The sequence below is a fragment of the Ambystoma mexicanum genome, chromosome 6p (genome assembly GCF_040938575.1).
Source record: "Ambystoma mexicanum isolate Mex_15411 chromosome 6p, UKY_AmexF1_1, whole genome shotgun sequence".
Taxonomy (NCBI): domain Eukaryota; kingdom Metazoa; phylum Chordata; class Amphibia; order Caudata; family Ambystomatidae; genus Ambystoma; species Ambystoma mexicanum.
The window spans coordinates 1,358,588,857-1,358,611,243 of NC_090935.1; the positions used below are offsets into that span (position 1 = coordinate 1,358,588,857).

Consider the following 22,387-nt stretch of genomic DNA (forward strand, 5'->3'; position numbering starts at 1 on the left):
CTGAGGTATATTCAAGTTTGACATATATAAATGTGTATTTAGACCATGGGCCTCACAACCAGTTAGGCTGGATTTCGATGGTAAAATCTGTCAAAATACCGCGAAATGGAATTACTGTTACACCAGTGGTGTAAGTCCCCCTTTTTTGGAGTCCACCGGACGCCATGGGGATTTCCAGTGAAATACTGCCGGCAGTAATTCTGCTGATTATGGCAGAAAGGTGGAGGATTTCCCTCCAGCATTTTGCAGGAGGAAAGATATCCTCCTTAGCACCGAAAGGGGGGGGGGAGGAGGAGGGAGAAGAGGAGGGAGCGAGCGGGGTGGTGGGGGTTTGGGGGGGGGGGGTGTGTGTGTGTGTGTGTGTTTGAGAAGCCACACTCATACCAGGCAGCTTCCACACCTTGACAGTATATTCCTATTGGTAATTTGTGTCAGTTGTACATATTGTTTCCAGCAGTTTGCAGAGCATGGACAGTGCATTCTTATTTTTTATGAAGGTTCATAGATGATGAAAAGGCTCTTGCCCATCTCCATTGCTACAGTGGTAGTCTTGCTGTTGCTTGATGGGGTATTTGCTGTCTCCACTCCACTACCCGAACACGCCTTGGTGCTGTAAGCCCGATAGTGTTGAAGGATGTAGTACACGTTGTGGTTAACATAGCAAAACATTTCCCACCACCATGACCGGCAATGTGAAGGCATACTTGCCTATTAGCAAGGCCACACATGCAGTAACTGTGGAGGACAAATGCCACATGCAGGTCCTGCAGCACTCGTGTATATAAGCTGAGAGCACAAAACTGTGCCTTGCGGTTGAGTTGGTGCACCCGTATTGCCTTCTGCCAGGACAGTTCCTGTCTGTCAAGGGATCAGGATGATGGACATAGGCATAGACATGGCAAAAATTGTGCTAACATTATTCCTACCCTGTCAACCTTAGGCCACACTCGCTTTACGCACCCTTTACCTCCAGAACCTCTTCACATACACACATTTCAACACCCTCGTACATCATGCCACTATCACCGCCCCACAACCATACACCAAACACATATACACCACTAACTACACATTTTTACATATGGCATCTCATAATCAGATTCTTTGGCACAGCACTTAAGTTACCCGGCTGCTGTGACATGGCCACTAATGTCCACCACTGTCACTGTATCCACACTCATGGGCAATATATCTGTGTGAGACTTTTTTGGCCGCTTCGACCTCCACCACTCCCATTGGCATGTACCTTTAAGTGAAACACATCTTACTTCCTTCTTTGCTTGACATCTGCCCACGCACTATCTAATGCTGTGATCCTTTTTCATGTAACATTCTACAATGTATGCACTTTTTACAAGTTTTCTCTTGTAGAGATGGACACTTTTTTCCCCTGCCCCATTGATTTCATTTTAGAGTACCGCACATGCATGCATAATTTGCTCGGCACGTGGAGAAACTACACCTCACAGTCCATACGCACCACACCAGATTTGTACTTGTTGTGGCATTGCCGGGAGTAGTTTAAGCAAAGTTGTGAGATCAATGAGTCGGACAGGGATGCACTCTCAACTGCAAACCCTGCACAGGGGAAAGTGGAAGTCATACTGCAGTATTTACAGACTCTGCATTGCTTTCTTTGCCCCCAAGAGAATTGCTACTTTTAGGCCCTGGGGGCTATTGCTTGGTTTATGTGGTGTGGTGAAATAGAAGAAGGACTCTTACTACAATGGATCATATTTCACTGTGATTTATTTAAACTAAAAGAAAATTGCCTATCTGATGCCCCTATCGCTATGAGGGAAGTTCTAAAACTAAGAGTGCTTGTCAAAGTCCAAAAAGAGTACTGAGTCCAAATCCTACTCGACTAACTCGCCCTACCACTTTAGAAAATCTACCTAAAAGGAAAAAGGGAGGCTTGCACTTCAGACTTGGAAGGGCTTCTGCCTGGCCCAACTCATATATGACTTGTTCTCCGTCTCAAAGTTCCTTTGAAGTAGATGGATACAGTTCACAGTTGGTTAAAACAGATATTCTCTGCCTTGCTTCCTCTTTCCCCTTTGGAAAAGTAGAATTCTTCTTATAGTTTTTTTTCTCTACATTGTGTTCAGTGGTCAAATCCCTCCAGGATTATTTTACACCTGCTTCTCTGTATCCCACCTTAATGGCACTGGGAATCCCCAAAGTCCTGTGACTCTTTGGCAGGGTGATTGTTTCTCAGTTCAATTAATAAACATAGGGCTTCTTCCTGCTCGGGTATGGCAGGCTTCCCCTTACCTGGGTGGCTTGGCTAGCCTTGTTGCAGAGCGTGCATACTCGTCTCGCTCAGTTCAGCTTGGGACATATGTCCTTCTGACTATCAGTTCCTCATATGTTGGTCGGCTTTCTCATCCATGGCATAAAGCACATGTATCCCTTTCATTCCTTTTTACAAAGGTCACATACCCGTTCAGTTTGCTTAAGCAGTCTTACTGTTGGCGGCTTCTCCAACTCTGATAAATGCGATCTTCGTATCTCTTTTACTCTGTTTTACCTGTGTTGTGTGCCCATTCCATCTTCTCAGATTCTCGTATTGTTGTCAATTTCAACAATCTTCAACACAGTTCACACCCCTCATGGACATCCTCATTTTGGAAGCATTTGCTTCCCTTTCGGTACTCATCTTGTCAGTAAAGGCGTTTGCCTTGTGGAACTTGGGGACACAGCTCCTTTCCTCTCCTTGGTCTCGGCATCGGTTGCTGTGCACCAGGCCAACCACTGTTCTTCCTTGGTCATGCCACCATGGCAGACGGCTTTCTTTCCATCTCAGTTCCTCACCTGACCAGAGCCTCTAACTCAGAGCACCTGCTTCTCTGCCTCCAGCTGGCGTGTCTCGCGTTTCTCCTGTCACTGCTGGCTCTGTGTATCTCCAGGTGATGTTTAGCACTACCCGCAGCCAATAGAGTGAGTGAAGGGTATTTGTTTGAAGGGTATATAGTCATAGCGGGAGCTATCAAAGTTTTTCCAAAACCGATATAAGCAGAAATTGTGTTTTGGGCGAAGAGTTCCTTATTAGAATGGTAGTTCTTGTCCCCAGGTGGGGAGACACTCCCAGTTAGGTCCCACTTGCCCAGATCTTTAGGGGGCGGGGTCTTGCATAGCAGGCTCACCTCCCTAGCCTCAAAGGGGGTGGCTCCCCTCTGGGGAGAAGGGAAACATTGTCCAGATTCGTCACAGTGGCCAGCCCTTTTCAGGTGGTGGAAATCTAAAGCAATACTTTTGAGTAAGCTTGAGGCATGTCCCCTCAAATGCATTACCATCCACCTTGTGTTTAGAATGCTGGGACTCTGACATTAGCAGGCACCCAGCAGTAAAGCCACATGGGTGCTTGAAGCAATTGCAATTCCGTATTCACTAACCAACCACTTCAGAAGGCTGCATGGTTACTCTAGCACCATGATGCCCCCGGGTGACCGCGCGCTTTACAAGTGGACTTAATAACACATAACTAAATATTTTTTTTTAGGCAAACCCATCTTTAGAAAATCATTCCCAGCCACTCGGATTGGCAGTGCAAATGGTGTTTAAAAAAAGCATAGCCCAAAATTCCACACGAGTGTGGCACATGAAAGTTGGGCACGCATTTGCCACTCGGATATGTGGGGTGCGGCGTGGGCTAGGCACTTGCTCCCCTCCCATAGTCTAGTGGACACAGTTAGTTAAGAAATGGCCCGCGCGGCATCCTTGCGCGTCGGCTTTCAGTTGGACAGTCCTGGCTTGATTGCTGCCAATGCCCCTAGTTGGCAGGCGGGAATGGCGGCATCCCGCGGCATAGTTGGTCCACAGCATTATCATGTTAGGGCAGAGCGCGAGTCACCCAGGGTAAAGTGGTTTCCCTTAGCTGTGAAGGGGTGCACCTGGCCATGCCTACCTGCTTCTCTAGATGGTAAATGTGCGAGGATGTCAGCAAGGTGCCTGCAAGGCTCGAGGCTCCCACGCGCAATGCCATGTTCTTTCTGGGCTTGGGGGGCAGGGGGTCAGCCACCGGAGCCTGCTCTCATGCTCAGGTTTGGAAACCACTACAGGCACCTCTTAGCCAGCTGCTTTTGTGATTTGTATAGATTCTCTGTATAGGTAGTTTTGTTTTACAAATGTGTTATTTAATTTTTATGTTTGGCGTCTGGCTTTTTTGTAGGCTATTTCAGTTAATTGTACCACTGTTTTGTTGTGTTTCTTTCAATAAGGAGCTAGTGTACATCCCTGTGAGGCACGTGCATCGTGTGTACACTGTATCCAAACATTTTACATGAAATGAAAAATGCAATGCCGTGCACTTCTTCAAAAGGTCAACTGCTTTTCGGATAGATCGGGGATTATCAGGTGAACGCCAAACGGTGCCCCACATCTACACTGGCGTGCCCTGCTGCAAACAAAACATGTAAAACGGCACCTCCAGGGCAAAATGTGTGTAATTTGGGCCACAGTTTCTGAAATATCTAAAATGAAGATGCTAATTTGCGAGTTCCCCTCCATTATTGTTGCATGTTTTTTTGTTTGGTTTGTTTTTGGGTTGAAGATCTGCTCATCCATAGTTCATCTCATTATACTTTGCACATTAAATGGCTTTGAACACGGAACCTGCTCATATAAGTGAGAGATGCGTGTATATTTGAGGACTGTGGTAGCTGCGGATGTTCTTGGAAAGCGGCCTCACGTGACTTTGTGATTGCTGGTCCGATCTGGAAAACGGGGCTTGTACAGCGATCACAGACGTGCCCCCCTGTGGCAGGGGCCTGCATGCTGCGAGCGGCCATTGCCAAGTTGGCGACAGCAGCCACTTCTATCTGGGTTCCGTGGTTAGAGGACCCAACCAGCAAAGACTATTCATAACCACGCAGGAAAAGTGAGCTGCCTCTACTGCAAACTCTGCCTTATTCTACTGATCTTGCCACACACTAGATGAGAGTGATTCATGGGAATTTATTTTAAGGCCTCTGCAATACAATACACACATTGAGGAATTACAACATTAACGTTGTTGGCAGTATAGACAAGCATACTAGTGTCATTACTATATTGTTTGATGGGGTCATACACATGTTGACTGGTGTGCTTCTTTCTATTCTGACTAGCGTTGTTCATCCCTGCATTGTCTGATGTGATAGAGTAATTTGTAAACTTGCTGTCCCGTTATAGAACTCCATAGGTTACCCCTATGATGCCTAAAGGAGTAATTTATAAAGCAGCTGTCCCATTATAGAACCCAAGAGGTCCTCCCAATAATGGAATAATGTATAAACTAGCTGGCCCATTATATAACCCAGGAGGTCACCCTTATACTGCCTGATGGAGTAACGTATAAACTTGCTGTCCCGTTATAGAACCCAATAGGTTACCCCTATGATGCCTGAAGGAGTAATTTATAAAGCAGCTTGCCCGTTATAGAACCAAGATGTCATCTCTATACTGCCTGATGGAGTAATCTACAAACTAGCTGTTCCATCATAGAACCCAAGAGGTCCTCCCAATAATGGAAGAATTTATAAACTAGCTGTCCCATTATAGAACCCCATAGGTCCCCCCAATAATGGAAGAATTTATAAACTAGCTGTTCCATCATAGAACCCAAGAGGTCCTCCCAATAATGGAAGAATTTATAAACTAGCTGTCCCATTATAGAACCCAATAGGTTCCCCCAATAATGGAAGAATGTATAAACTAGCTGTTGCATTATAGGACCCAAGAGGTCCTCCCAATAATGGAATAATTTATAAACTTGCTGTCCCATTATAGAACCCAATAGGTTCCCCCAATAATGGAAGAATGTATAAACTTACTGTCCCATTATAGAACCCAAGAGCTCATTCCTGTGCTGCCTGATGGGAGGCATACACCTATTACCTGATGAACATCATACCTACATTGTCATTTGGGAGGGTCTTTCCTGAACTGCTCTATGGGGTGGGGTATTCCTGTACTACAATAAATGGGGTAAGTTGCTGTACTTACTGATCATGTGTGGTCATACCTACACTGCGTTTGGGGAGTGCTTCTTGTACTGACTTCTTGCTAGGAGTGGTTCCCTACCTCTTCCTAATTCTGTGGGTCCTTCCTAAAATGCCTCATGCGGGCATGGGTAGGATCCCTCTACTGCCTGTTTGCAAAGGTATTGCACCCAGATTGCTCTCATTTCTTTGGTGCCCAATGGGATTATAGATGGACACGTTTCATATATTACTGCCTAATGGGGTGAAGAGTTACGCTGCCTAATGGGGTGAGACCATGGCTCTCGTTGAGGGAACACGCAAGTAGACAGCGTCTGCCTTCTTTTTTCAGAGGGAGTGATCAATGACTATTTTTTTTAAATGCTGCCTCCAATTGATAAAACAGAGCCGTGTTTGGGATCCGAAACCAGGTCGCGCGGCTATGAGGCAAGAAACGTAGCCGTTGGACCACAAGAATCTATGAGCATATTTTTTCTGAAAGACTCGTAATGATTTTCTGCTGGAGTGGACACATTATCTTATGCACACCTTTTTCTAGTTAGCAAGCAATGTTTTAAGAAAACATGGTCTCTTGGAAAATGCTAATGTGTCCTATGAACTTTCTTGAGTTGGGAAAGGCATCCTAAAATGAACTGTGCACATTACTTTCCATTTTTTACGCTCACTGCCAGTGGCGTCACTCCCAACTGAATACGTCAGTCCCCACCATTTCTTTTTAGGACTGAAGCCCTGAGGGAGATGCCACCTCACCTGATAGGGTCAGGTGTCCTTCCCAAACCCACCTGACTGGGGGTAAGGATGTCCTATCTACACTTTCTATTTGAGCAGTCTCATACTGCTCTGCAAATTCAGCTCCTCCAAAAGAGAATTTGGTGGTGTGAGAAACAAAATGTACTGTGCTGGCCAATTATGAATACCACACTGACAATGTTTCGCCTTAAGGAAAATACTGATCAATATTTGCAAAAAGTTTACTTCGTTAAACTAAGAAGAAATTATTTAAAAAAAAAACGTTTTTTAAAGGGAAAAACTTATCTGAGAAAAACCAACTGATACTTTAAGAAAACAAGGCCCTTTCCTTAAAAAAAAGTTACTTTGTTAAAAAGAAACAGGTCTTCAAAAATTAGATGGTTTCGTTAATTAAAAAAACTAAATCTCATACCATTTGGTTTACGACAGGGCGAGCAGGCACAAATCGAGGGTCCACGTGGGTGGATGGTCTGCACGGAACGGCGCTCTGGCAAGCAAGTTTTTGTCGGAGCACAGCTCTGTCTTGTCCCGGCCCAATTCCTTCCCTACATTTCTCTCGATTGCTAGCTTTTCCTCACATGAAAGAAAAGAAAGAGCCCGTCAGCGTGATGAGGGTATTTGCAGTTGTCGCTATCTGGACTCCGCAATCACAGGGCAGTTCAGGACGTGGCCGCGCTGTACCTGCGACGTGACCTCTGGTCACCCTGGGCATGTAGGCGAGTGGTTTGCTTTAAGCCGGCCGCTCTGAGCCTTACAGGATTTGCAGTTTTGTTTTCCTAACCTGAAAAGTACAGGATTAGGAGTCCCAAAATCCCTGGGGAAGCGAGATTATAACCCCAGCCGTGTCCCACGCATCACACAGGTGACTTGGGGGTCACTTGCAGATATAAGCAGCACGTGGCTCACGCCGGGCTGCCGCACGATGCAGTCATCCTGAAAGCTCATTGTATCTACCTCCCTTTACTTTCCTGCCATGGTAATATCGACTTATCCCTCACTTAAATCGATGTTATCCATTAAATTCCTCTCAGAACAGCTGGAAAACCTCAGATACACCACTAGCTCCAGATAGTCAATGACCGCTGGCTTTGGATGAGCAGCAATGATGTTAGCAGCGCATACAACTGCTTCCAACCTGAGGACAGTCCAAGGATGTATCTCTCTCTCTCTCTCTCTCTCTGTCTCTGTCTCTGTCTCTCTCTCTCTGTCTCTCTCTCTCTCTCTCTCTCTGGTGAGTCATTTATTTCATTGACGTCACCACTCATGCTAGCGTGTGGGCATGAAGGTGAGCGTCACCACTCATTCTAGCGGTCCTTTTGATTTCCCCACTTGGTTGTGCATTCTACTTAGCGGTTCCATGTAGTGTGCCTGCCGTTTGCACTCCTGTCTTTGCCGCAATGGTTTTGCATCTCAGGATTTCACTGCATCAACGCCTTTGTCCCCTTCTGTTCCCCAAAACAACAAAACAAGCCCAATGTCCGCTCAAAACAATTGCAAAACATGACCGCTCCAATGCCTTGTGCCTGTTTTCACAGGGAATTGATTTTTTTTATTTTTTTTTTACCAGCAGGCCCTAGTTCCTTTTTTCTAGAAGGGGGAAGTCCCCCTCATCCACCCTCTGGTCTCACACCCTTTGCGGGCCTGTACGCCATGACCCCGCTAGATGCCACACACAATTCTAATCCCCATATCCAAATCCTCCTCTGACCACATTCGAGATCTGTTTCTTTTCTGCAAAGCAATTGCGGTGTGGAAAAGGCCAACACTGCAGTTGCTTCACGAAAAAGACATGCAATGCTGCTTAGTATGCCAATTTCTTCGTGATAAACATAATGTAGGTAGATCGTTTGTTTTTTATTTGTGCAAAATATCGGGTACCCCATTGAAGGAAATACAAAACTGTGCTTTCAATCCCAAAATAAATTCATATCTGTCTTTAGGATACACATGAGCTAAATGATGCAGAGGCTGTCCCTGGTGGGGATACGGGACAAACCGTACACACTTGCAGGCAGTGTGAATTCAATGAAAGGCCAGCTCTGAAGCTCTGAAGCTTTGGAGCTTGAGCCATCAAGTACAACCTTCGCCCCTGCATGTGACAGAGCTGACGTGGATCCCGGTTGCTCAATCACAGATGACGGAAGTCGAAAGAATCAATGCATGAAATGTCCACGTGACCCTGCCAACTAGTGCTCCCGAGCATGGTGCTCTGGGACATGCTTAAGCAAACACATAGGTGCACGTTCGGTTGTGCCAAACCCCTGCACTCCAACCCACCGCCACACAATTGAAGCTCTAAAAGCACTTAACTGGGAATATGGCAGCCCACCAATGCAAATTACATCATGGTTTTACGGCTGGTGATCACCTTTTCCTCATGTCCCCCCTGCCCCCCCTCCCCAGCCTCTTTACGTGCCCTTAAGTGACTTGTGTATGGCACATGTAAAACTTGCATTAAAAATCAGTACCTATATGATGGGGTTAAGGAGGCCGATGCATAGAACCGAACATGCCACCTGCATATACTCCCTGCCATGGGACTTACCTTATATTTGTTATGCTTTTCTTTTTTTATCAAGTAAGATTACACATCAAGACTTGACATGAGTCTCACATCATCCGCATCCTATGCAGGGTTCCGGGCGCTGCAGTAGGCAGTGAAATGAACAGGTTATGAGGTGCCCAAGTCCAGTGTAATGAATGCACCCACCAATGGTGTCTTTTGAATGCCTGAAGTCATCTTGGTGAATATGCTTTTCAACACCACTCAAGTATAACCGCATTTCTAGCGTATGAGTGAAACAGGAATACACTATTACCACTTCTCACCCGAGCCTTAAGTTGCAAGTCCAAGACCAGTGCGAGCGAAGCAGGTCCAATATTCCGCAGAAGAAGACAAATATATATATATATATATATATATATATATATATATATATATTTTTTTTTTTTTTTAAAACGCATAATCTTTAAAAATGTTAAGGATGCCTCCAGAATCGGCCTTGAAGTCACTTAGCGATCCTACTCTTTTAATAGACCTTAGGAAAAGCAGGCTATTATAATTTGAGGGATGGTGGCTAAGGGGGCGGCCACGCTAGGAGGCAGCTGTAAACTGCGGCCCGCAGTCGGTGACTCCCCAGACGAGCCCCCTCATGGCAAACAAGATCGCTATTGTGAAGCGTTTTCCACCATCGACTTTATAGAGAGGAAAATGGTTTACCAAGTCCTCCAGATGTGGGCAAGTAATGCCACTTGTTTAGAATAATCATTTGTAATCGTATTTCGCACTTCATGCCGGATTTCTCCCGCTTGTACAGTGAGTGACTAACAGTATTGCCAGCTGGAGCTCTCTCCCAGCATTGGTATGATGCTGGACAATACCTGATTTAGGTAAGTGAAGAGTGGTTCTATAGCAGGTGTCAGTAGAAATCTAACCCGTGGCGACCAAAAATGTACACGTTTTTATGTACGCTATTTAGAGATTTTTTTTTTCTCCATTTGTTCATTTTACTGATTTTTTTTTTTTTAAAAAAGCATCCTCTCCTTCAGCCCTGGAGATGAGGGGATGTGCAGTTTTGGGGAGTGATTTTGATAAAAGTCCAACCCCACCACTGTACTGAATGTAAATGATGGGCCTAATTCATGGAACTTTTAGCGAAGTGCAACGTGACTTTTTGCGCTGCCAACCAACACCCTGATTCACCGAGCAGCGCAAAGTCACCCATTTAGCACAGTGCAAAGAGTACATTTGCAGTGCAGAGTGACTTTGCTCTGCAAGAATACACTTTGCACAGCTCTTTGAATCGGGGTGCTTGTTTGCAGTGCAAAGTCACTTTGTACCAGTGCTAAAAGTTCCACGAATTAGGCCCTTAATTAATGCGTGCCTTTTAATCTCTGATGGATCGTAATTTCTTAATATGTGTGCAAGGTTTCTTGTAATGCTGCTCTGAATGGTTTCCGTTTATGTTTCAGCACCCATAACCCAAGGGGCCGGGGTGGCCTTTCCAATTGGAGACCAGCTGAGCCAGCCATACTACCACGACATGAACTCCAGCGTACACTTACAGCGGTCACTGTCTTCTCCGCCAAACAGGTAATTGAATGGGGGCTTGGCATGGGCAGCGGGGACGACATACATATTTTTTTTTTTACATCTTCCGCTCTTCTGCTGCTTTCAATTTCTTCCTCATTCATGCTACGCCACAACATGTTTTTAAAATGGATGCCCTCAGTTTTTGCTGTCTAGTCTTTGATCATCCTCTCCAGCAGGGGCCAGCGGTGCTTAGCCAGCTACCCAATGAACAGTCAAATCCAGCCTGGCTCTCAGCATATTCACAATTGACAAGTGGGAGAAAAGCATACATACGAAGATTTTTTTAAATTCAGATTTTTCACATATGTTTTGGTCATTCTGAAAATCTTCATTTTACTATTCGGTGGTCAGTGAGCCAGCCTTCAATCGAACGCTTAACACAAGTCATGCATTACTTACCTGGAGTCTTACTGTGTTCTCAAATATACGAGGGATCTTGGGTTGTGTCAGGGGAGTCGGGGAATGTAAGGCTGATTTTGCAGTGTTAAAACCATATGAAAGTGAACATTCTACTACCACTGTGATCGCTCGGGGAGTTAAGCGCTCTCCTCTGACACCTGTGTGCAAACTGCAGACCCAGGTTCTAGTACTGGGAGAGCAGACTGAGCCATTCATTCTTCTAAAACAGATGTGTTGAGTACCATTGTTGTGGGTAATAATAAACCTTGTTGTAAGAACCTGGAGACACTTCAGTTTGTGCTGTGTGATTTATGCATGGTATGCATTATTATTAGACATTGATTCCTTTATAGACCTCCTCCCAGGGCTTAAGCCAATTAGGAGACTCAGAATGCGGGCTGTACTGTATGGTACAAGGCCACGTTCCGAGCTGCCTGGCCAGCTTGCGCCCCACTCCCAATCTCCCTTCCCCCTCACTAAGCATCTGTGTAGTTTCCTACCTGGGAGCTAATGGCGTCTGCAACAAAAAAAAGAAAAGAATACCTTTCCTGTGCGGCCCGGCGTCGGCAGTGCTGCTGTCCCCTCATTCTGTTTTTTATGCTGAGGAATTGGAAAACAGACTGAGACTTTCAGCAGCACAATGCGGCCGGTCGGGGCCACGCAGGAAAGGTAAGTTTCTTGTTTTTGGTGTTTTTATTGAATAAAAACAAAAATAAAATTAGCAGTCGTGTAGGGTGCTAATGGTGATCTGCCCCTCGGTGGCGGGCCGACCCTTTCGGGAACGGCACCGTCACTGCTCTTGGGCCCTTTACTTAGGCAGAGGGCCATTAGCTACATGGACTGCTCGCCACCTCAAGGCATATCGCCTCAGTATAGACCTCCTCTCACCCAATTGGAATGCAATCTGTAACCTCTGGTATAGACCTCATTACAAAATATTCTTACCTGAGAAGCACTCTAAAATAATTAACCTTCCTTGGGTGAATGACGCATCTCCAACTTATGACTTTACTTTCCATGATTGAGATAATGACCTCTCCCTAGCTTATATCCCTCGGCATAAACCAGCACAATAACTTGGGGGCAGGTCACTATCCAATTTATTGTTGAGGCAAGCCTATCACAGATGTGTGTTCTAGAATCTGGGGTCATGACAGAAGAGGAACAGGCTCCTGGGTAACACTGGGTAGCATTGGAAAAGAGCATCAATCTGATGTCAGGAGGATGAATTGGATAATTCAAATAATACTGTGGTCCTTCTGGGAAACCTCCAAGTGATACCCTGATCCTCCGTGAATGCTGTATCTTTACTAAGTTGCATGTCTCTGGAGATAGGATATGTTTTGCAAACACCTTAGGCTACCTAAGTGCATGAGAATCTACTCGGCAAACATAGTGGTTGTTCACAGGGTATCTTCCGCTTCAGTCTTTATATGTACTTGGGTGTACATTCTAGTATAATAAAATACCTGCCTGCCATGCTGTACAGCGTCCGCCATTAAGAGTTGGTACAGCAATGTGTTCTATTGGAGACCCTTTATAGGAAGTCCCATTTCACCTCAATGGCGGTCTTTCTCCATGCAAACGGCCGTAAGCTGTTCTTCTAGCCTAAGAGAGTCGAGCATTTTATTGCAGGTGGTTGCCTATTCCTATTGACCAATTCTGACCTACATTCCTTTGAACACTTTTCTTGTCATTTAGAAATTCAAGTTGGCTGCTCTTGGACGTTGGTTGGCCTCAATCAATGCTTCCTGTCCCACAGGAAGGAGTTGTTAGCTCACAATAATAATGGTGGAGGGCTGCCTTCATGAGTCGGTCATAAAAAACATTTCAGAGCAGCGACAAAAACAACTCCACACTAGCGTTACGGGTAAAACGAGCTAGAATTAATTATTAGAAAACATGAGAAAAATGCATAGGTGTGGGGTGGGGGCATTATCAGATGGAAACACCCCTTGGGCTGACCAAGTTAGAGGCACAAGCAAATGAGTGCCTTAACTTGGGCCTTAGGCCGGTAATGCCCCTCAACGAGGTGTATATAGCTCTTAGCATCTCAATCAAGTAACTCTGTTTTCTAATAGCTGTGTTTTTAAAGAAAATGTAGCCTTCACTGAATTGGCTTAAAAGAAAACGACAAATATGGCCGTCATCGACATAGAAACAGATGTCAGTCGCAGTAGCCGATGGATGATGAGGTAACTGATGCCCAAGTTATTGCGGTCTTTGGGCTTTTACCTATGAGGGAGATGGGTTCCGAAGTGCAGGAAGTGATGCAGCATGTCCACAGGGTCTTATAGGTGTCAGGGGCTAGTGCTGTGGGTCGGTGCATGCAGACAAAAAAGGCGGTATGTTGGCTTTGCCATATAATAAAACCTGCATTTTCTGCCACATGACTAGATGGCACTTGCCCCCGGGATTTTAATATGAAATATTGCGTATTGATAATTTGCAAAAATGCCCTTCTAATATTTATAGCCTGGAGAAGATAACATTGTATAGAATGATAGACAAATTACTACCTCCAAGTCACTTCCCGAGGGGAAGCCAGTCGCTGTTAGTTGTGCAAGCATAAAAGGACAGTGTTTTTATTGTTGGGGGGCGAGGATGATGAACACACTTTACACATCCTGTTCCATTGCTTTTTGTTAGTTTGAGTAAAGGAACTGCACGTGCTTATAAGTGTTTCTCTGCTGCTTCTTAGGATGCTGCTTACATCAGATTGTTTGGCATGATTTCGATACCAGACATTATAAATGGCATTCCGAGCATTCTTTTTGGCTTAGAGAATGTTTATACTTGAATCCATACACTAATTTGACCATAATGGTGTTGGGGGCACAGTACTAGCTGGTAATGGCCCTCCATACCAAAAACCTGGCCCGAGCAATGCTGGTGCCTTATTGCAAGGGGAAAGTAAAACATGACTTGGGAAAGACAACGGTTTTGGCTTTTGTGTAGGTACTGCCTGGCCATAACATGTTAACTGATGGAAAATAGTGAGATATGCTGGGCATACAGTAGCACTGCCTGGCTAACGCCTTTGCCATGCTTACACATTAGCCCAAACTGTTGGCTTTGTAAAGGCTTGTTTTTAACAGGACTTTAGTGCAGGGAACTGATATAAATCAAGTGGCTGAAGGTACACTTGGTTTAGACATCAGCGGTGCATTTACAGCTGCTATTAAGCCATGAACTGTCACAAGAATGCTTACAAATAACACTAGCAGGCCAATGTTGGATGTTACTGCTTGATAGAGCTAGCTTAAAGAGATCCCAGGAGGATGTATTTTGGGTGGAGAGGGTCAGGTATTGGGTGGGAATGGCCATAGGGATTAGCATGACATGGGCAGTACGTGGGTGGGTAAATAGCCAAACAACACCCACAAGCTATGTGTCCTTCCTGTCATTTCCTGTCTGGCTGTACTCCAATGCAATATTTTCAGCATATAAGTCACGCTAATTAACCATCTAATAGCTCAATCTAAAACAGGAAAGAACAAGAGGCTAAGGGCATGCCTAAATCATGCATTCTATGTAGCATATGAGGTACCGGTAGTGAGATAAGGTATGGAGGGCCAAGACATAGCAGGCTCAGAGGTTTGTGTTGGGCCTGGCAGCCGAGGAGGAAAGCTGACGTAGGAAGATGGTAGAAGCTTAGAACTTCCATGGGGAGCAGGGTGGGATGGCGGGAGGGAGTGGAGAGCCAGTGGGAGGAGATGCAGTGGAAAAGATTAAGACAGGGAAAGAAAAATGGTGCCTGCCATTCATTGGGTAATGAACAATCGTAAACGCAGGCCTGACCTGACAGATAGTGCCCGCGTTCCCTCTGTCCTGAATGGTGAACGCATTCCCCCCAGGTTATTAATAAGATATTCACATTTGGACTGCATTATCTAAAACCTTGATTTCAGTACTGGTACAAGAAAGTGAGTCGGATTTCAGAAGACAACGTACAGAACAAAGTTAGTGTCATAGATGTATAAATCATGTTACTCTGGCACAGGCAAATGCAACTGGTCCCATTCCCCTCTACCTGTCATCCGGTCCCAGTCAGTAGAGGTCATTTAATAAAGCAAAATGGCTGAAAGTGATCTGTGATTGGGCTTACTCACCCCGACTAAGTATTCTCCATGCCTTGCAGAGGTTTTTAAATCATTTGAATGCTTGTAAAGGATAGTCTAGCTAACTCCCATGTTTCTCTAGAAGTATCAATCTTTTCCTAGTATATTGTGGAATGTCTTGATGCTCTGGACTATAAGATCGGGAACAAAATCCATACAATGCGGCCCTTATGTGTACCAGATATGCGACTCTCTTAGTGATATCCCTAAATAAACTCCGAACTCGCCCCAGTATCAGACGGGCATGATTATTCTTCTGAATGGGAACTCAAGGCAACATTAGTTTAAGATTACTGTAATTCCTTAATTAGCGTAACTGTACTATTTAATTACATAAACCTGGGTAGATTGCCCTAGCTCTAACAGTGTTCCTGAGAATGTGTAGTGGTCCACTAACACTGGGCTGCTGGCTGCAAACCCTCCCCTGGCAACCGTGTATGTTGCAATGGTAGTAGATTTGGCCGAATACATTCTCATCAAGCGGATCTGAGTAAATCTCAAATTGCGACATTCACCGGAGACATTTGAATGGTATCTTGTTTTCCGAAGATATTGACATGAACTTTGATCCGCATATGATTGTGACATGGCGCGTTTCATTTGCCTAATTGCATCACCTTAGCTTTGATCATATTGATCTCTTTCCGCCATGTGGATCAACCAACTAGTTATTATTTCTGGAATCTGCTACAGTCTTTGCAATCAGAACCACACCATCTGCTGAAAGCAATAATGGTTAATGGAGAACCCCGATGCAAAAGGAACTCGGAAGTAGCCGTTAACGAATTCTCAATTAGACCGTCAATAAATACATTGAAAAGCTGGGATGTGCATATGTACCGTTACCGAGCCCCTAAGATGTGAAGAAAGGGTTCAATTACCCCGCAGCACAAATCCTAATGGTAGTTATTTTATGCTTCCTCATCTCGACCAATATGTTCAAAAGCAGGCACGGCGTGTCTGTTTTCATCAGTTCTCTCTGCAGAGAAGAGCTGTTCGCACAATACAAAGTGGAGGGCAAATCCATGAATTCTAAATACTGTAGCTCTACTCCAGGCGAGCGGATACATGCTAATCAGATGTAAGATTCGTGACTGCTCAGTTGCATCCAAACCTTCTTGAATACCATAGGGACCACCAACAGTGTCTAAGAATTAACCAACCAGTGCAGTCTACGAGGTGGGGAATAGGTTTCGAAACACTATGTGACCCGTTTCTTGCTATTTCAATCTTCTCATCACCGTGGCCTTTGTACCAAGGTTACGGTGATGCTTGCAGCTCATTGAAAGTTGAGGAAATCCAGGTTTGGACACAATATGCAATCCCTTATCTCTCAAGTTGACTGATGAAAGCCACTCACAAAGGATAATTGCAGGTCAGCTGGTAGGTAGGTTGGGATAATCCGCATCCTCCTCGCGGAAGTTCTGCTGACCCATTTCTTCATCTGGTAGTATGGCAGGCCTTTTGGTTTATCCCTCTTAGGTTATGCGCCTAACTGCCTCTAGAACTGATTCAAGACTTGGGTGGGCATGTTTCTCTGGTGCTTTCCTCGCATGTTTTGGGGAGAGGAGACTAAATAATGACCTTGATGGAAAGCTTGTTCACGGTCCGATTATCTGAGCAGCTTTGGTGATATCTGGTTTTGGGGTCTCATGTGAGATGCCACACCACTGGCATATGTTGCCATATTTCTGTAAACTTTGCGCAGCTCATCCTGTGTAGTGTGGTGACTATCATGAACATGCCCTGCTCATCAGGCTAAACACGTCTTGTTTTTGAGCTTAAACATAATCGTTTTTCTAAGAGATCTTACAACATTGAAGCCCTCAATAGATCAACGTGTCACTCTGGAGGCCAAGATTTGGCAAATCATAAGGGAAGTCCTTCTTTAAATGCATCATGTATGCAGAGATTTCTCCCAATGGTCTGTTGGCCACAGCCGGCCTCCAGCGGAGAAAAGAGCAGATGTGCATGTGATATTTTTTGTCATGAGGCAATTCAATCGCTTGCTGCCTCTCACAAATAATGACCATCTCTTGCCACCTCACTAGACCCCTGGGTTGCTGAAGATCGACCCACGTAAAATCATCATGCCTACTGTACACAAAGCATGCTCACATGCTGATAGAAAATGTGGGGGGGGGGGGCAACGTAGAAAAATGGGAAGGATGTTCAGACAGTTGAAGGGCGGTCCTCTTTTAACATTTTGCAAAGCAGGATCCTTGAACATGGCTACAGGGAAGGGAAGAGGGTAGCAGCGGGGTCCCCTCGTAACAATGCTTGAAAGAATATAAATGACTAGACTGTGGGGGTAGTAGAAGCACACGTGGGGAAAAAAGAAATAATAAAATAACGAGAAAAATGTACAAATGTCTGAACTGCAGTGGAAACTATGGCGAAAGGTGCATTTATTAGTTTGCGTTAAAAAATGAAAGTTTTCAAACTAAAACCATGTAAGTGAACCGACGATTGAAAGTGGACTGCATTTCCTATACCAGGCTACTGTGGGTTGGGGATCGGGTGCACCATAACGTTGTGGGGCAGTAAGCCTGGAGCAGAAAAGATAGATATTCTCAGTGTAGCTACTGAGGCAACGAATAGGACAGATACATGTTTACACATCATAAGATTCAGGATAAAGTGCATTTTCTGGCCACACAAGGATAGGTGAATCAGGAGGATATAGGCTCTAAGCTTGCACATAAAGGGCATTGGCTGGAGGGAAATTGGAATCTCTATTGTTAAGAATGAGGTCTGGGTAAGTTCTCGCCGTTTAGATACTTTTCAGCGAGACTATATTGAGTTCTGCTTTGAAGAGAATGGGGGGAAGGTTGCAAGTGCAATTCCGGAGGAGCTGCAGATTCTCGGGGCTCACCCGAGTAGAATTTCTGCCATGTTTGTTGTTTCTTGGAGCTCGGGCTAGTGTCTGTTCTTGTCAGTAGCTGTTGGGTGGTGTGAAGGGTTTGCATGGCAGCGGCTGCAGACACTCAGTCCTCTTATGGTGGGAAAATATCAGACTTGGTTGCATATATATTATTATTACTGTTGCTAAGCAGTACACATTGTATACCACTTAGCCGTGACATTGTCTGCTTTGATTGGTAACCAATGTTCAAAAACATGTGAACAATATACATATACAATCAAGCCAATATGCTCAGTAAAGTTTTGTATGCAATAACCACTCCCAACATGCCGGCCAAATGGACTGAGGCTTACCACAGTGCAATGACTATGGATGTTTAGAAATGAAAAAAGCACTCACTCGCCAGTGACAAGTTAAAACCCAGAAACCCTCTTCACTTACAATTTGACGAAGTCTGTAAGAGTGAAATGCGTTATGGTGAATTCTGTGCTTACCTTGTCCACCATATGAAGAATAAAGGACGTTAACAGAGATGCTTTGTGTTTGAGTGATGATTGGTATTACAAGAGGAGTGCCGCCGTAAGCTGAGTGGAATCGGCCTTCTTTTTTCTTTGATATATATGCATTACGCGCAAAAGAGGCAACAAGCTATTCTGGCATGCCCGTGGCATGTGCACACTCCTTCCACGCCGCCATCCATGTAATATCCTGAGCCTGAAAGACACTTCTCCATGGCAGGGAGGATTTAGCGTGTGATGCAATAGCCATATGTTCCCTTCACACGTCTTCTTCATGCTGTCTCCTTGACAATAAGTGCAGTTCCACAGGCACCCAGAAAGTCACAATATTCGTGTTGTTCTGTATGTCATGCTGAACACTTGCATATTGGTCTCCTGGCAACATAGACGTCGGGATTTCCTAGCCTACAAAGCAGTGGACCCTGCATTGTTGTGCTGGACTCCCTGGCCAGAGTAGCAGCGCAGCTTTGGCCTGCTTGCATTAGCCTCGCCAGATAAGGACATAGACATAGCTGTAGTCTGTTGTCCTGGAGGGGGTGAAAGGAGCAGGGCAGTGCTCACTTGGCAGCAAATGGAAGTGTACAATTTACTCTAAAAAAGAAAAAACAACCTTTTTGCCTTACGAAGCCCTTGAGTGTAAAGAGAAATCTGTCCGGTGCAAAGAACCTAACCCTTGTGGTATTGTTGATAAGGATTTGTTGAGGCAGCCATTGTAAGGCTGGAAACGGATTTCATTAAACTACTGCCATTGACGGACAAACATTTTATGCATGTTACTGCAATGTTCAAGAAGCTATAAGTGACCACGTGTCCTCTCTAAGTGCATGGTTGATCTCTTGCAATCTTGGGTGAATTTAATGGCAAATTTATTAAGGACTGGTCTGTCATGTCTGCACACTGTGGTTTAGTCGGCTTCCTTCTCTACAATAGTCTTTTGTCATTGCCAAAAACTTCACACTTACCCATGGAGGTGCCAAAGATGTCCATAAAGAAAGGGATGGGGTAGGTGATTTGGTGCATAGAATATCAGAGAATGTTGCTAAGCAACAAATAAAGGATGAGACAATAGGTACAGTAAAGGAAGTGACACATGAAGGAGGCAGCAAAAAGTTTATGACGGTGATAGTAGGGAACATTCAGGTCATTTAAAAATGGCGCACTGTGAAACAAAAAGCAGGAGGTGTGGGGTAAAGTAGCATTCTTTTTCATGGGCAAGAAGACATCAAAGTGTTCCTCTGGGGTGAGATGTGCAGAAAGACAGTGGGAGGATGGTCTGCGAAGATGAGCTCATTTGAATGTGGCATGAAGTTAGAAAGGGAAGCCCCCGGCATGGGTATTGTCAGTGAGTGGGACTGCTTGGAGAAAAAGCTTTGTCCTTCGCTCTCCATGTCATGAAATTTGCATTACCAGGCAAGTTACATGGCACAAAAATGTGTCGATTGCGGCTACTTGGTTGAGATAGTAGGTCTCATGTTGATGAAATTTAAGTAGATACCCAAGTGTTTGAAGAGGGGGCGAAAGGTTGGCAGAATGGAACCCCAATTGCAGGGTTTCGAAATTGAGGGACGCTGGGAGCTATTTAGCTCCTGCTTGTAGCCTAGCAGAGCCTGGTTAGCTTGACACCGACAGCCACCAGGAGCTACTTTTGGCTCCCCAGGCCAACTTGGGCCAAACGAGCACATCTATGAGAATGTACCTCTCTGCATTTGGGACGCTCTATAAATAAGCATTAGGACACATCTATATTACATTTAAAGCATAGGGGGGTCATAAAATAAGCAAAATGTAATGTTTGCGTTTTATGTTCAAGATAGATTATCAGAAGGCTATGCACTAGCTCCTGGTTCCCCAGTGGTCGCTCCCGGTCACTGGTTAATGCCAGATACTTGGGTGCTGCTTTCAGCTCCTGCTTATCTAATCTTAATTTCCATTCCTGCCCAATTGTAAGATATGGGGAACAGAAGAAATTGAGTCTGGCTTGAACCCTGAATGTTAAGGAACGTCTGCAGGACACCAGAGGAGTTGTAAGTGGTCATTTTTACTAAATGCAATTCACCTGTATATGAAAAACTACACATTTCACGAAAATGTATTTAAAGTGCAGGGCGCACCTAAGGTTCACAGGGTCAGGGAAATTCCCATAGTGTTTGGAAAGGGCATCTCTGAAGAGTCTGGGCATATCATTAGCCCTGTCGTCGGTGCAGTTGGCAATGGCTCATACCACGAGCAAACAAATAAATTGGATTAGCTCTTGATAGATCAGATTGACATATTTGTTGGTATCTTCATCCGAATATTGGAAAAATGTTAACCACCATAACGAGAGTTCCTGCTTTTGTCACTGGGGGTCTCTCTGCAGTGTACCATCAGGTGGCTCTTAATGCAGAGTCCAGGACCTGCATTTCCCTCATCATGGGGCAAAGCGCTTTTCGCACAAAAGCATCCTAATTGTGGTGTTTGGGCAGGTGGCCAAAGAAGCATACACTGTATGATTGGGGTCCAGTACCTTCAGAGGTCTATTTTTCTATATGGAATGAGCATGCAGAATATCCGGTTGCGAGTAGGAGAAACCACCTGCTACATACGACAGAAGGTGTGTGTTCGTGCAACCCACAGTTGCATACTCTGGAGTCCGAAGCAAGACTTCCTTTCCAAATTCCATGCTGCCCATATTTCCTTTTCTTTTTTCAATTCAGGAATTTTCTTACGACGATAAATGGTTTCCACATTTTAAAAAAACATAGCACCCTGGCATTTGTCCTGGATAATATTAGTCTTGTAGCCGTCCACAGCAGGGATGTTAAAGCGGACAGAGAACAAGGGCATATGGAATCAGATCAACAAGTCACAGCAATGATTATACGTGCAAACTTACCGCCTTCACCGTGCGCAAGCGAGGACTGCACGCTTTTGAGGAGGGAGGACATGAGTTAGGGCGAGAATCCAGGGATGCATTGCCAAAGGGTAGAAAGGAATGTCACATGGGTATACAGATTAGGGAAAGCATAAATAATCCAGGCTGGAAATCTAACAGCAGTTTCGTGAAGTCCACTCCTTGCCTATGCGTGCTAAGGAGGGGCACAGGGTATGAGGAGGAATGCATATGTAAAGGTTGACAAACCACCCAATGGCCGGGGCACAAAATGCAGACCACAAGTGAGGGACGGAGTAAACAATGGCAGAGAGAGGGTGAAGCCTGATGAGAGGGCCGCGATTCAGTCAGTATAGCCCACTGCAGTGGGATATAAGGCTAACAGCTGGAACACTTTTTCTGTGGGGTATGAATGGCAGGTAGCATTTTACAACATCACAGATGCTGTTTGTGGCGAATCCCCTCTAGAGTGTTGCCTTTGGTTGTTTAAGGACATGTTCGCCGCAAATGGTAGTGTGAAAATGGGTGCACAGCTCCCCAGTTGGATGGTGTGATGAATTGTGGGATTCAGTCACTTCTCCATAGCGGGAAGCCTTTACCTGGGAGGCTAGGGAGGTGAGCCCACTACGCAATATTCCATTTAGGGTTGGGGGTAAGTGGGACCTCAAAGGGAGAGACTCCCCATTGGGGATAAGAGCTCCCTTTCTGACGAGGAACTCGCTTTTTGCTATCCTCAAAAGCCCAGTATAACTCTTATCAGTTGACAGACAACTAGACTTCTCATATA

The 22,387-nt window shown here is 45.0% G+C and overlaps 1 protein-coding gene across 8 annotated transcripts in view; it reads left to right on the top strand.

Annotated features, from left to right (window-relative positions):
- NFIB (nuclear factor I B) overlaps nucleotides 1-22,387 on the top strand; it is an 870,278-nt gene that overhangs the window by 667,355 nt on the left and 180,536 nt on the right. For all 8 annotated transcript variants that reach the window (XM_069626065.1, XM_069626060.1, XM_069626059.1 and 5 more), the window contains one exon: nucleotides 10,704-10,824. In XM_069626065.1, the coding sequence (XP_069482166.1) occupies nucleotides 10,704-10,824 (121 nt within the window). The remainder of the gene's footprint in view (nucleotides 1-10,703; nucleotides 10,825-22,387) is intronic.